Source organism: Cyprinodon tularosa, unplaced genomic scaffold (genome assembly GCF_016077235.1).
Source record: "Cyprinodon tularosa strain WSP-4 unplaced genomic scaffold, ASM1607723v1 ctg289, whole genome shotgun sequence".
NCBI lineage: Eukaryota > Metazoa > Chordata > Actinopteri > Cyprinodontiformes > Cyprinodontidae > Cyprinodon > Cyprinodon tularosa.
The window spans coordinates 1,291,763-1,304,888 of NW_024038995.1; the positions used below are offsets into that span (position 1 = coordinate 1,291,763).

At 41.0% G+C, this 13,126-nt stretch overlaps 1 protein-coding gene across 4 annotated transcripts in view; it reads right to left on the reverse strand.

The window, feature by feature from the left end:
* The window catches only part of LOC119787130 (partitioning defective 3 homolog), a 349,189-nt gene that overhangs the window by 95,650 nt on the left and 240,413 nt on the right, over nucleotides 1-13,126 (reverse strand). For all 4 annotated transcript variants that reach the window (XM_038290773.1, XM_038290770.1, XM_038290772.1 and 1 more), the window contains one exon: nucleotides 11,504-11,747. In XM_038290773.1, coding sequence (XP_038146701.1) covers nucleotides 11,504-11,747 — 244 coding nt within the window. The remainder of the gene's footprint in view (nucleotides 1-11,503; nucleotides 11,748-13,126) is intronic.

The following is a 13,126-nucleotide window of genomic DNA, read 5'->3' on the forward strand; positions in this document are numbered from 1 at the left end:
GTCTTTGTGGGGAAAAAAAAATCAATGCAGATGAAAGAAAAACAAAACTAAAACAAATCAATAACAAAATATGCGAAAGTCTAACAAAACAAACAAAAGACATCTGTAAAAAGTGATGCAGTGTTAAAAAGAATCAAAGCAGAAGAAAACAGCACAGCAGGAACACAAACACAAAGAAACAAAATCACAGAAATAAAACAATTAGAAATATAAAAGAAAAGACAAATATTGATGTCCTCTACATGTTTCTTCGCATAGAGGACGAGAGGGAAGGTTTTTTTAAATTCCCAATGATTTCTTTAGGGCTATTACTAAAGCAAAAACGACAAATAATGTCAGTGCTAAAGTTGAAGCATAAACAGCTTTTTAATATGAAAGTGAAAAAAGTTAATTCACAAGCTGGATCCACTATAACTAATAAGGGATTTTGGTTCTGATACAAATCAATTAACTGGTTGTAGAAGCTTGTGAGATTTACTCATAAGTGCTGCACACTGTTAACCTGGGTGCCATTCCGAACTTAGTCCCGCCCACAACGTTTGAGGTCGGGAAGTTCGGTCTGGCATTGCTCGATAGTAGCGCGAGTATGCTCGCACAATATCTGGCGGGCCAATCAAATGATCAGGGCGGGCTTTATACGATGATGGACAGATGATCAACAGTAACGTAATCAACCACGTGACCAAAGCGCGCTTGGGTGACAACAACAATGGCTGCCGCTGGAGAGTTTGGGTGAGTAGATTCTGCTATTAGGTCTGTTCTAGAAGATATCGACAGCAAATTAATTTTAAAAGAGGAAAAGAGAAACGCGATCAAGGCTCATCTTCTTATTCTAGGCGCGCAACTGCACGCTTTGATTTTTGTTGACAACAACTATGCGTGGCTTAACATACGTCACGCACTCCGTTGCTCTTATTGGTTATAGGTCTATCCAATTGAGTGCAGAGGCATTTTTTTCCCGGTTTGTTCAAAACACGCCCCATAATCACAGCCTTATGGAGCAGTATCAGACTCATATTCTGACTAGAATTGAGTAGGACTACGTCAGGCTAGCACACTGTTACAAGATGAGGATCTTTCTTTACTAATTTGTTTGCCGCTACTGATAAATCCAAAAATCTGACAAAGAATGTGAAGGACCAAAGAGAGGACATCTACACAGAATTGGACTGGGTTATAAGACCAGCTTTAGGAATCTGACAAGTGGAAATTATTCAACTAAGGCCACTCAAACTGCAGCTTCGTCCTAAACTCTCATGTGATTTCAGGACGAGTTTCAAAGGCAGCATGAGACTTCAGCAATGTAGAAATAAAGTACATAGATCTACATATTTTAGGAGCTTTATTCTAAAATCATGTTCACACTAAAGTAAAAACATTCCTGAGTGATTTTAGGAAAGACGGCTTCATGGTGCCGTTCATCCAGATTTTTCACATATTTCATCTTTACACCGTGTGACTCTGTTTGTCAAATAAATGCAAACATATTTCTTCATAAAAAAAAAAAACAACAAAAAAAATAAGGCTATTTAAAATGATCCAACGTTAATAAAAACCCAGCAGCTGAAAATTATCAGTTTGTTCCTATATAGACATGTTTTTTTTTTTTTGTTAAATCATAGCCGACATGCATGACTGACTAAACTATACTATAAGCTGTTATTATACGATGCAATTAAATTTTGTTAGGAAACATAACTCTTAATAAATCACGTTAATAGTACAAAAGGAAAAGTCTATTTTCTGCTGCAGCTCTGGAAAAAGAGAAGCTGAAATAATGTTTACCAAATTTGATAACTTTCCTTTCAGGTTTGAAAGGCTAGAAGTCAGTTTTTAGTGTATGTTTTATCCAAATAATTCATAGGAAGTTAATTGAGGTGAGATACAAAGTCAATAATCAACAAGTCTTATCAAAATGAAAAGGAAACTTTCTGCAAACATATATCTTTTTAAACAAATTAAGCGAATGGTTTCTGTAAAATGCCAACAAAACATAGAGCCTATCTTATTTAAGCTGCTTCCTTTTTATTGAGTTACAATATAAATATAGACCATATTACTGTTATTTTATAGTGTATTCATGCGGTTGATGTCTGTGAAATCTAAGAATAAAGAGCACCATTGGTAAAAGCACTGCTTTTAACACTTTACCTGTACAGCTTTGCTTTAGATTCGGCGGAAACCCCAGAGATTATTTTAACATGAGATTCGGGAAAAAGGGCTGTGGCCAGATGACTAAACTTTGGAGGAAGAGAAAAGATTATCTCTACTATAAAGCAAGAAAGTAGAAGAAATATGCTTTTCTTTAACTAAAATTGAAGGATGAAAATCAAAATCATGCTTCTAAATTACTGTAACAACCCTTGCAACCATCATTTAGACAGGGGATGTTATTTTAGGTGCAATGTTTGTTAATTTCATGAAAATTTATACTTTTCAATCACTTTAGATTTATGCTTGAAAGTTGGATTGCTTCTTTACTGTTTTTGTCAAATGGTCAAAATGGTAAATGAAACGAAACAGGTAGAAACCCAGGCACTGAAACCAGCAGGCTGAGAGGAAAGGAAAAGATAGGCTGTGAGGGGAAAGACTGCAGCAGAGAGATGGAGTGGTGTTCCTGCACCTGATTGATGTGGCTGCTGCTGTCTGAAACGCTCAGACTGACAGCCTGGAGTTAATGCAGGGAGAAAGAGTGATCTATCAGAGCTGGAGGTGGCTGTCACGTTCTCTCCCCACACCACTAACTTTCATTAACAACCCTTTAAAAACAACCTCGTCATACACAAACATGCACGCACACCTTTGCATGCAGACGAAGATTTATGACAGAACTGGAAAACTCTGCAGAGGAGAGAGGATATCAACCGTGACACCAGGGTATATAAGGATCTACTATTCAAAGCATGGTGAGGCCCGTGGCGTTGTTGAGCCCGATGTGATCGATGCGGAGTCTCTGACGGCGGTTCTGCAGTTTTAAACGATCACTTGAAAATGTCAGGGATTCAGCTGATCCAATTCAGCTGAACGTCTGAGTGTCACTAATAATCCCTTCATTAGCAGAAAAAGCAAAAACAGATCTTCAGTGGCGCTGTGGGAAAGGATTTGTGGCATTTCAGAGATGCAAAGCAGTAATTACTGGGGAATAAAGGCTTTGATTTCAGCAAACAGCAACATTGACATCTAAACACTTTGATAAAGTTTTTGTTCGGGAATATTTAGAAACTTACCCTTTTTAAAAAGATATTGACAACATAAAACATAGATTTGATCTTAATTTGCTCAGATGTTGCAGTCTGACTCGATCTCAAAGTAGCAAGAAATTAGACAGTAAGGAGGTTCTCATCAGAGAGTACATCTGGAAGAAGCTTATGTCCTTCAGTGTGTGAAGCACGATGCTGCAGATCTTCTCTACAGCAGTTGTGGAGAAGGTTCCTGCATCATCTGCTGGAGGAGCAGCAGGGTCAGTGGTTCAAATGGGAGATGGATGTTTAATAAAATACAGACCATAATGGGCAACCTGAACAACCTCTTCACCAAAACTCTAATAAATAATTTTAAAATTACATTTAAAGAAGTTGTTCCTGACATGAGCTGCATCTTTGGTAATTTCATTAAAATCCTTTCATCCATCCATTTTCTGACACGCTTTATCCCGAGTGGGGTCGTGAGGAGTGCTGGTGTCTATCTCCAGCTGTCTAAGGGCGAGAGGCGGGGTACACCCTGGACACGTTGCCAGTCCATTGCAGGGCAACACAGAGACAAACAACCATTAACCCACACACTCACACCTAAGGAGAATCTAGAGAAGCCAATTAACCCAACAGTTAACACACTGTGCCACTCAGCAGCTCAGGAAAACCCTTTCATAGGTTTCTAAATAAGGCCCTGCATGTGTCTGCAGCCTCTGGTGTCTGTTCCGCGCACACCTTCTTCATTCACAGTAGCTGATCTGAGAATTCAAGCGAGGAAGGGCTCACCTTTCCTATGTTTTTGTCCTCAGTATGATACTTATGGACTTCTTTGAGTCTGCTGCAGAAGCCTTCAATAGTCAGTGCTGCCACCCTCTGGTTTTCGGGGGAACTCTTTATTCCACCAAATACTGTTAAAGGATTCTTTAACAAATTCCTGCAATCAGATTATCATGGGGATCATCGCCAAGCTTTAATGGATTCTCCTTTGGACTGAGGTGCACCTTTGGTTAAGATTTTGTTCAAATCCATTTACAACTTTTCAAGTTATAACAAACAAACAAACAAGACTAAAACACACCCTCGTTGGTGGAGCTTATAAGGCTTTAACAGAGCTAAATGTGAAAAACGTAAAGTGCTGTGAATACTTTCTGGTGGCACTGTTTATCAGTACAGAAAAAAAATGTGGAAACAGTGTTTCAACATCTCATTATACTAAACGTTCAGTCAAAGTTCTGTTTGCTGAACTCAGTTTTCTCCAAACCAACGCGTCTGTTGGGTCTGGAAGCAATGATCTGGGAAAACTGAAGCAAACACAGATAAACAAAGGCTTAAAATGAACTGAGATACGATCTCAGACAGTTGTATTCTCATCCATTTAGAGGTGGTAACAGCAGAATAACACAGATCTTTGATGCCTACATCCCCTCTTAAGTTTGAACCTGCTCTTTAAATGTGTTCCTCCCATGGCATTTTCTCCGTTGGCTGCATGCCACGTTATTTTGGAGACACAGCTGTTGCAAGATGCAACAGATTAAAATGAACACATCGTCAACAGCATCTAAAGATGGAAAGATCAGAGCATGATGAGTCAGAGTCACCTCGCCCAGCGGATCTGAGCGAAAGGCTTTGAGAAAACCCATCAGCTGACAGCAAACGGCAACACAAACACGCTCCATGTGCGGTTCTTGGTACATCCCAGCACAGAGATTGTAACAGTGGAAATTTAGGCTTGTTCACTTGTTTAAGATGAACACAAACACGGAGCAGACAGCAAAATTGGAGCAGCCCTCAGATTTCTGGGCAACAAGCGTCCCGGCACATGCCAAGCCGACAGACAGGGTGCAGCTTCCGAGTCCAAGAGACGATCAGAGGGAGAGTTGGCAGGCTGCGCTGCTGGCAGGCATTGATGGTAATGATGCTTTGATTGGGACTCAGAGCGAGGCTTCAGAGACATGAGAGGGTCAGGCTGATCACTCTCGGGCACACAGAGTCTATCTGACGGCTCCTCAAACATGGCGCCTCACATCAAAGACCGGGCCCAGTCGCCCCCCTCCAAGCTCCTGCTAGCAGAACCTTCAGTCACTCCAGAATCCGACCCTCATCAGGAGCGCCCGAACGCACCCTGCAGCAGCTCTCCTGGGATCCTCACGCTTTGCAAATTGACGCTTTAAAAAAAAAAAAAAAAGCTACCAAAGCTATGCGATGCGGGGCAACACGCACATTAGCATGCCGTTTCATTTTGACAATCTAACACAGATCCTGATGCTCTCTCTCTTTCCTTCCATCAATAGTTCTTTTTATCAAACACTCATTTAAGTTCTGTTTGCTAAACTCCGGCTCCCACACATCACCTGTCAAACTCAGAGATTGCAAAGCTCTGACTTTTGTTTCTTTTTTAATATTTAGAGCAGCATATTTGTGCAGACCCCTCCCCAAACAGCTAAAATTTGAAAAAAAAAAAGGAATTATGGAAATCACCCAAAAAAAATGTAATCCATGTTTTAAAAACTTATCTTTTTCCTAAAAGTAGAATAAATCAAATAAATTAGTAAAACCAGAGTGATAGTTTTAATAAAAGACTGCCATCCCAACACTTAAAAGCTTAAAAGCCTTAAAGTAGATTCCTCTTGTATTACAGCAGCTCATGCTTACATCTTTTTACATTTTCTGAACCTTTATTCAAGAAGAAAACGGAAACCAATCCAGGTGGGTCTGGAATGAAAAGCATTGTGACCATGAGGCAAAGCATCTAATGTCCATTTATGAGCACAGTGAAAGATCTGTAATGATGTGGGCTTCTCAATTATCTTTTTAATACAACTGACAATGAAAAAAATTTTAAATCCTGAATCCTAGCTGTTTCTCTGTTAGCTAAAGCCACTGAAGGAGCTACTGCCACCCATTACTTTTTACGACTTATTTTAACACTTTGTTTTATAAATGTTTTTAAGATTTTATTGCTTGTCTTTAGAGCTTTGAATGGGATGGCTCCTCAATACATTACCAATCTCGTCCAGATTTACTCTCCAGCACGTACTCTGAGGTATGAGGGCCATGTTCAGCTAACAGTGCCTAAGACGAGGCTTAAAACCAGAGGGGACAGAGCCTTTGTCTGTAGTTGGCCCCAGACTTTGGAATACTTTGCCCCTCCATATACGAATAGCCCCAATAGTGGGGTGTTTTAAGTCTCATTTTACAGGGTTCCTACAGCATAAGGCAAGTCGAATTCAAGACTTTTTAATGTCCCTTGAAATAAAAATTTAAGACCAAATTTACAAGAAACACAAGAAAAACCAGCTTGCGAAAAAATTTAACGAAAGGTTTATTTTAACATAAACCATTGCACTAATGTTTCAAATTTTGAAAAACTTCCCATACAGGAAGAAAGCTAAAAACAGACAAATGACAGAAATATTTTAACAATTATTTAACTGAATTCGCAAACTTTGTTTTAGCAGGGAACAAAATAGTTTTAAAGCCACAACATAACCAGTGCTAAGTCTTTTTTGCAGCTATTTTTATTTGAATTGTTTTCTTAGTATGTTTGATTTGGTGATAAGTGGAGGCGTTGCAGAGACAAGGGTGGAACAAAACCGAGAAATACCGGCAGTTTCTCGGTAACTCCATTTTGACGCTTTGTGTTTCGTGCTTCGCATGTGCGACTCCACTGCCTTAATTCCCATAATTCTGAGCTTGAATCGCTTCTTGCACAAAATCCACTGTGCCTGTGTTCCCTGGTTTTAGCCATGGAGAAAACTCTTGGCTGGATAGACAATTTTCTTTACATTTACACTTGCTCATATTTTCCAGACAAAAAGTTAATGGCGCATCTCCCAAATGTCCCGGCCGCAACAACGCTTTTATCGGGACGGAACCAATGATGGCGAGGCGTTATTTATTTATGTTTTTTATTAAAAAAATGTTTTCAATTTTAATGTTTTATTTAGATTACAAAGATAAATCGTAATAAAAATAATCCTATTTATGATTTTTTTTTTTTTTATTAGACCCACGAAAGACTGATTTAAGACATTTTAATACCAATTAAGGCCTTAGTTTTATTTTAAAGAATTCAATGCCTTTTAAGACTTTTCAAGGACCCGTGGGAACCCTGATTTTAATACCCACTTTTACTCTTTGGCTTTTAACACCGCATAATTATGTGTTCCTCTTTGTCCTTTTTATTTATTTATTCATTTTGAACTCTCACTGCTTTTTTGTGCGCGTTTATGTTTTTTTTTTGTTAATTTGTTTTTATGTGCAGCACATTGGAAAACCCCTGGATCAGTGCTTCACAATCCCTTTTTTTGTTTCTGCTTTCTCTTCTCAAACTCAGTCAGTTGAAGCAGAGAGCCGATCAAAGCCGATTAGATAAAAATAACAAATAAAAGTTATTTTTTCAGTTATAATAACGTGAACTTGCCAGCAATGGTTGATTTACAATATATGAATCAGACTTAAAATCTTTATTTTACATACAATGATGTATTTCAGATTAAAGGCGGATTTATACATGTAAGAAAATTAAACTACAATAAAAGATCAACTAAAAGTTTTTATTTCACCTTTGCTATGGCTGCCTACAGTCATTAAAGGCTGTGAGCACAAATTTCCTCACGTACATTTATCAAAAGTGACTGCTGCTGACTAACTCACTGATGATTCAGGTGGTTCCTCCGGCTGAGAGAATACTTTATTTTATCCTCTGCATCTCATCCCAGATCTTAGTTACATTATGGCGAGGCAGAGCGTATCTGTAATTCTGTTGCACAACTCTGCGATGCATAATGAAGACCTAATTGAATCCAGAGCCGCCACAGATGGATTAAACTTATCTCACATCAGCCGTCTCTGCCAGTAAACCTGGATAAGGATCAAACAGACAGATTTATTGAGTCTTAATGGGGCTGACCTGATGGTGCCAGAAATGAGCCAGTGTCTTAGCAATGCACACCGCTCCTGTGAGGAAGGAGGATTTTATTTTGCATGGAAAGAAATAACTTTCTATTTAATAATAACAACCTTTGTTCATTTTCTGCAACTTCAACACAGATGTAGGTCGGTGTTTTTAAGGTAAAACAGTGAAAACAATCACTTGACAGCCATATTATTTGAGTTTACATCAAAGTGCATACAAATACTCTGGAAGAACAGAGACATTCACTCTTTTATTAAAGGTTGCAAGAACAAAGTGCTGTCTGTCCGCAATATTTTATACTCCTAGTAAGTCTATACAGGTCTCTCCCACTGCAGCAAAACCACTTCACAGATACCACAGAAGTAGTTCTGCTTCGATTACAGCTGCCAGACCACAATGATGTCATATTGTTCCAAAAAATACAATTGTTTTGGAGAATGTTTAGGGATTCCTGCATCCCTACTGTTTCCAACCAGCACAGCCTGATTGCTCAGTTGCAGCTTTTGATGGCCTACTTCATACATCCCGCTGGAACATTTTCTCAATGTATCCAGATTTTCTTCAAACGTTGGTTCCTAAGTACCACACCTCCCTCTAAAGTGCAACCTTTCCTAGTGTTACTTGGACATGGATTTCTCTCTGATTCTTTCTTTTTAATTTTTTCAAACTTTTCACTTCACTCTGACCCACAAATCACCTAAAGACCCCAAATCAACTCTTGACAACCTGCAGAAACAATAAAGCGATCCTTCAGACACTTTGCTACAGGCTATATTAATCACAACATTTGTTCCCAATGCTTCTGTTGTAGCAAGCTGCTTGTATACAGACCGTTTGCATGCGGGCTGCCTGTATACTGACCGTTCGTAAGCTGGCTGCTTGTATACGGACTGTTCGTATGCATGCTGCCTGTATACGGACTGTTTGTATGCAGGCTGCTTGTATATGGACCGTTTGTATGCAGGCTGCTTTATACGGGCTGTTCGTATGCAGGCTGCTTTATATGGGCTGTTTGTATGCAGGCTGCCTGTATACAGACCGTTCATATGCAGGCTGCCTGTATACGGACCGTTCGTATGCAGGCTGCCTGTATACGGACCGTTCATATGCAGGCTGCCTGTATACGGACCGTTCATATGCAGGCTGCCTGTATACGGACCGTTCATATGCAGGCTGCCTGTATACGGACCGTTCATATGCAGGCTGCCTGTATACGGACCGTTCGTATGCAGGCTGCCTGTATACGGACCGTTCGTATGCAGGCTGCCTGTATACGGACCGTTCGTATGCAGGCTGCCTGTATACGGACCGTTCATATGCAGGCTGCCTGTATACGGACCGTTCGTATGCAGGCTGCCTGTATACGGACCGTTCGTATGCAGGCTGCCTGTATACGGACTGTTCGTATGCATGCTGCCTGTATACGGACCGTTTGTATGCAGGCTGCTTGTATATGGACCGTTTGTATGCAGACTGCTTTATACGGGCTGTTCGTATGCAGGCTGCTTTATACGGGCTGTTCATATGCAGGCTGCTTTATATGGGCTGTTTGTATGCAGGCTGCCTGTATACGGACCGTTCGTATGCAGGCTGCCTGTATAGGGACCGTTCGTATGCAGGCTGCCTGTATACGGACCGTTCATATGCAGGCTGCCTGTATAGGGACCGTTCGTATGCAGGCTGCCTGTATAGGGACCGTTCGTATGCAGGCTGCCTGTATACGGACCGTTCGTATGCAGGCTGCCTGTATAGGGACCGTTCGTATGCAGGCTGCCTGTATACGGACCGTTCATATGCAGGCTGCCTGTATACGGACCGTTCGTATGCAGGCTGCTTTATATGGGCTGTTTGTATGCAGGCTGCCTGTATACGGACCGTTCATATGCAGGCTGCCTGTATACGGACCGTTCGTATGCAGGCTGGCTGTATACGGACCGTTCGTATGCAGGCTGCCTGTATACGGACCGTTCATATGCAGGCTGCCTGTATACGGACCGTTCATATGCAGGCTGCCTGTATACGGACCGTTCATATGCAGGCTGCCTGTATACGGACCGTTCATATGCAGGCTGCCTGTATACGGACCGTTCATATGCAGGCTGCCTGTATACGGACCGTTCATATGCAGGCTGCCTGTATACGGACCGTTCGTATGCAGGCTGCCTGTATACGGACTGTTCGTATGCATGCTGCCTGTATACGGACTGTTTGTATGCAGGCTGCTTGTATATGGACCGTTTGTATGCAGACTGCTTTATACGGGCTGTTCGTATGCAGGCTGCTTTATACGGGCTGTTCATATGCAGGCTGCTTTATATGGGCTGTTTGTATGCAGGCTGCCTGTATACGGACCGTTCGTATGCAGGCTGCCTGTATAGGGACCGTTCGTATGCAGGCTGCCTGTATACGGACCGTTCATATGCAGGCTGCCTGTATACGGACCGTTCGTATGCAGGCTGCTTTATATGGGCTGTTTGTATGCAGGCTGCCTGTATACGGACCGTTCATATGCAGGCTGCCTGTATAAGGACCGTTCGTATGCAGGCTGCCTGTATACGGACCGTTCATATGCAGGCTGCCTGTATACGGACCGTTCGTATGCAGGCTGCCTGTATAGGGACCGTTCGTATGCAGGCTGCCTGTATACGGACCGTTCATATGCAGGCTGCCTGTATACGGACCGTTCGTATGCAGGCTGCTTTATATGGGCTGTTTGTATGCAGGCTGCCTGTATACGGACCGTTCATATGCAGGCTGCCTGTATACGGACCGTTCGTATGCATGCTGCCTGTATACGGACTGTTTGTATGCAGGCTGCTTGTATATGGACCGTTTGTATGCAGGCTGCTTTATACGGGCTGTTCGTATGCAGGCTGCTTTATACGGGCTGTTCATATGCAGGCTGCTTTATATGGGCTGTTTGTATGCAGGCTGCCTGTATACGGACCGTTCGTATGCAGGCTGCCTGTATAGGGACCGTTCGTATGCAGGCTGCCTGTATACGGACCGTTCATATGCAGGCTGCCTGTATACGGACCGTACGTATGCAGGCTGCCTGTATACGGACCGTTCGTAGGCAGGCTGCTTTATACGGACCATTCGTATGCACGATGCTGTATACGGACTGTTCGTATCCATGCTGCCTGTATACGGACTGTTCGTATGAAGGCTGCTTTATACGGACCGTTCGTATGCAGGCTGCTTTCACGGGATAGTGATCGATGTCACATTGATGAATCTTTTTGATCATTTGAATCCCTGATCAGAAAGGGTGGAGATTCTGTCTACAATTGGAGTGGTAGAAAAAACATTTTGAAAAACTGAAGCCTGATTCTATCTTCATTTATCTTTGATGAATCTTGAGTGAAGTTAAAAAGTTTTTCCAGAGTTTTACCTGAACATCTCTCCGAGTCCCTTCAACATTCCTTTCTTTGGTTTTCCTTTTTCCTTCTCCTTTCCTCCGTCCTGCTTCTTCTTCTCCTTCCCTGTTTTGTCTTTGTCCTTCTTCTTCTCCTCCTTGCTGCGGTTGGTGCCATTGACCAGCGGCTTTTCTGGGCCTGGGGACAACGGGGTCTGGTCTGCCACAGTGGAAACAGAGTCCCTCCCCGATCGTGAACTCTCCTCTGTGTCCTCCTCCACTGAGAGCAAGAAACATGGGAATCAGTTACAGCACAGATTGCAACCAAAAAGTCTTAAACCAAAAAGTCTGCAACCAAAAAGTCTGCAACCAAAAACTTTAATGCATCGTAGTTGTAAATGTGAAGTTTCTGACAAAATTAAACTACTAGAGTTCTGCTTTACATTTAAATGGAAACCATTAAAGTGTAAAGACACTAGGAAATGACTGAAAGCAATAAATTACTCTTTCCTTTAACTATAATTGGATAGTGAATGCATTTAAACATAATTTGTTTCTTTAACTCCTTTCAGATTTATTTCCCTTTTGCCATCTTGTCCACCTTAATGTTTCCAATCAACCAAGAAACACTAAATAATAAATTTATCCCAAGTAAACAGAAAATGCAGCTTTTAAATTGTGATAAAAAAAGGTTTCTAAAACCATCTTGTTTTGAAGGTATAAAAGTTAAATCCTGTTGAATTTATATATAGCAGTTTGGAAAGTTTTCGAGCATGAAAAGCCTGTTTAAGGTTATGGTACAAAGTTAAGAATCAGATTCAAGTCCAAAGACTTTGACTAGACCATTTTGAACCTTAATTTATATAGATCTAATTACACCTAAGGGAATACACAATTTGTAAAAAGCTAATATGCTACAATATTCTGAATTTAATCTAAGGGCCTCGGATAACATTAGTGCTAAACTTTCATTTGTTTGTTTTACCTGATCCATAATAAGCTAAACATGGAGTGTTTTAGTGAAAAATAAAAGTATGGTAAGGTTAAGGTTAGATAGTAAGGTTTTTCTTATTAAAAGAATGAACAGTTTTCAAATTTCTTGCAGAATATCAACTGATTTTGATATTCCCGAATATTGTTCAGACCCAAGAACCAGTTTGAGCTCACCCTTCATTTGTGTTTTCTTAATTTAGCCAAGTTAAAAAAGGAAAGAAAATGTAGACTTAGCTGCACCGAGCACTGCTGCTGCTGAGTAAAGGGCTGGTTATAGTCCCACAGCAGTGTGTCGCAGAAACAAAACAAGCCGGTAAGGTACCAAACAGGAAATACTAATAGATTTGACCAATCAGAGGCCTCCTGTCTGCGGTCAACAATAATGTTGAAGAGGTGCAGCAGAGTGTCTGTGGAAGGGGCGGGGGCATATTTGCGTTAATTGCAACCCACACGCGGACGACCTGGTTTCTGAGTATAAATCAGCCTTAAGTGTTGCCTAATATCTAAATCAATTCAACTCATCTAGAGCTCTATTTACAATAAAATAAAATAAATAAACAAACAGTATCATAATGAAAAAGTTCAAACTTGTGGTTCCACATTTTTCAGGATGATTGTAAAAATATAGCTTATATTTAAAGAGAAAATCTCCATCTTTTTCCCATT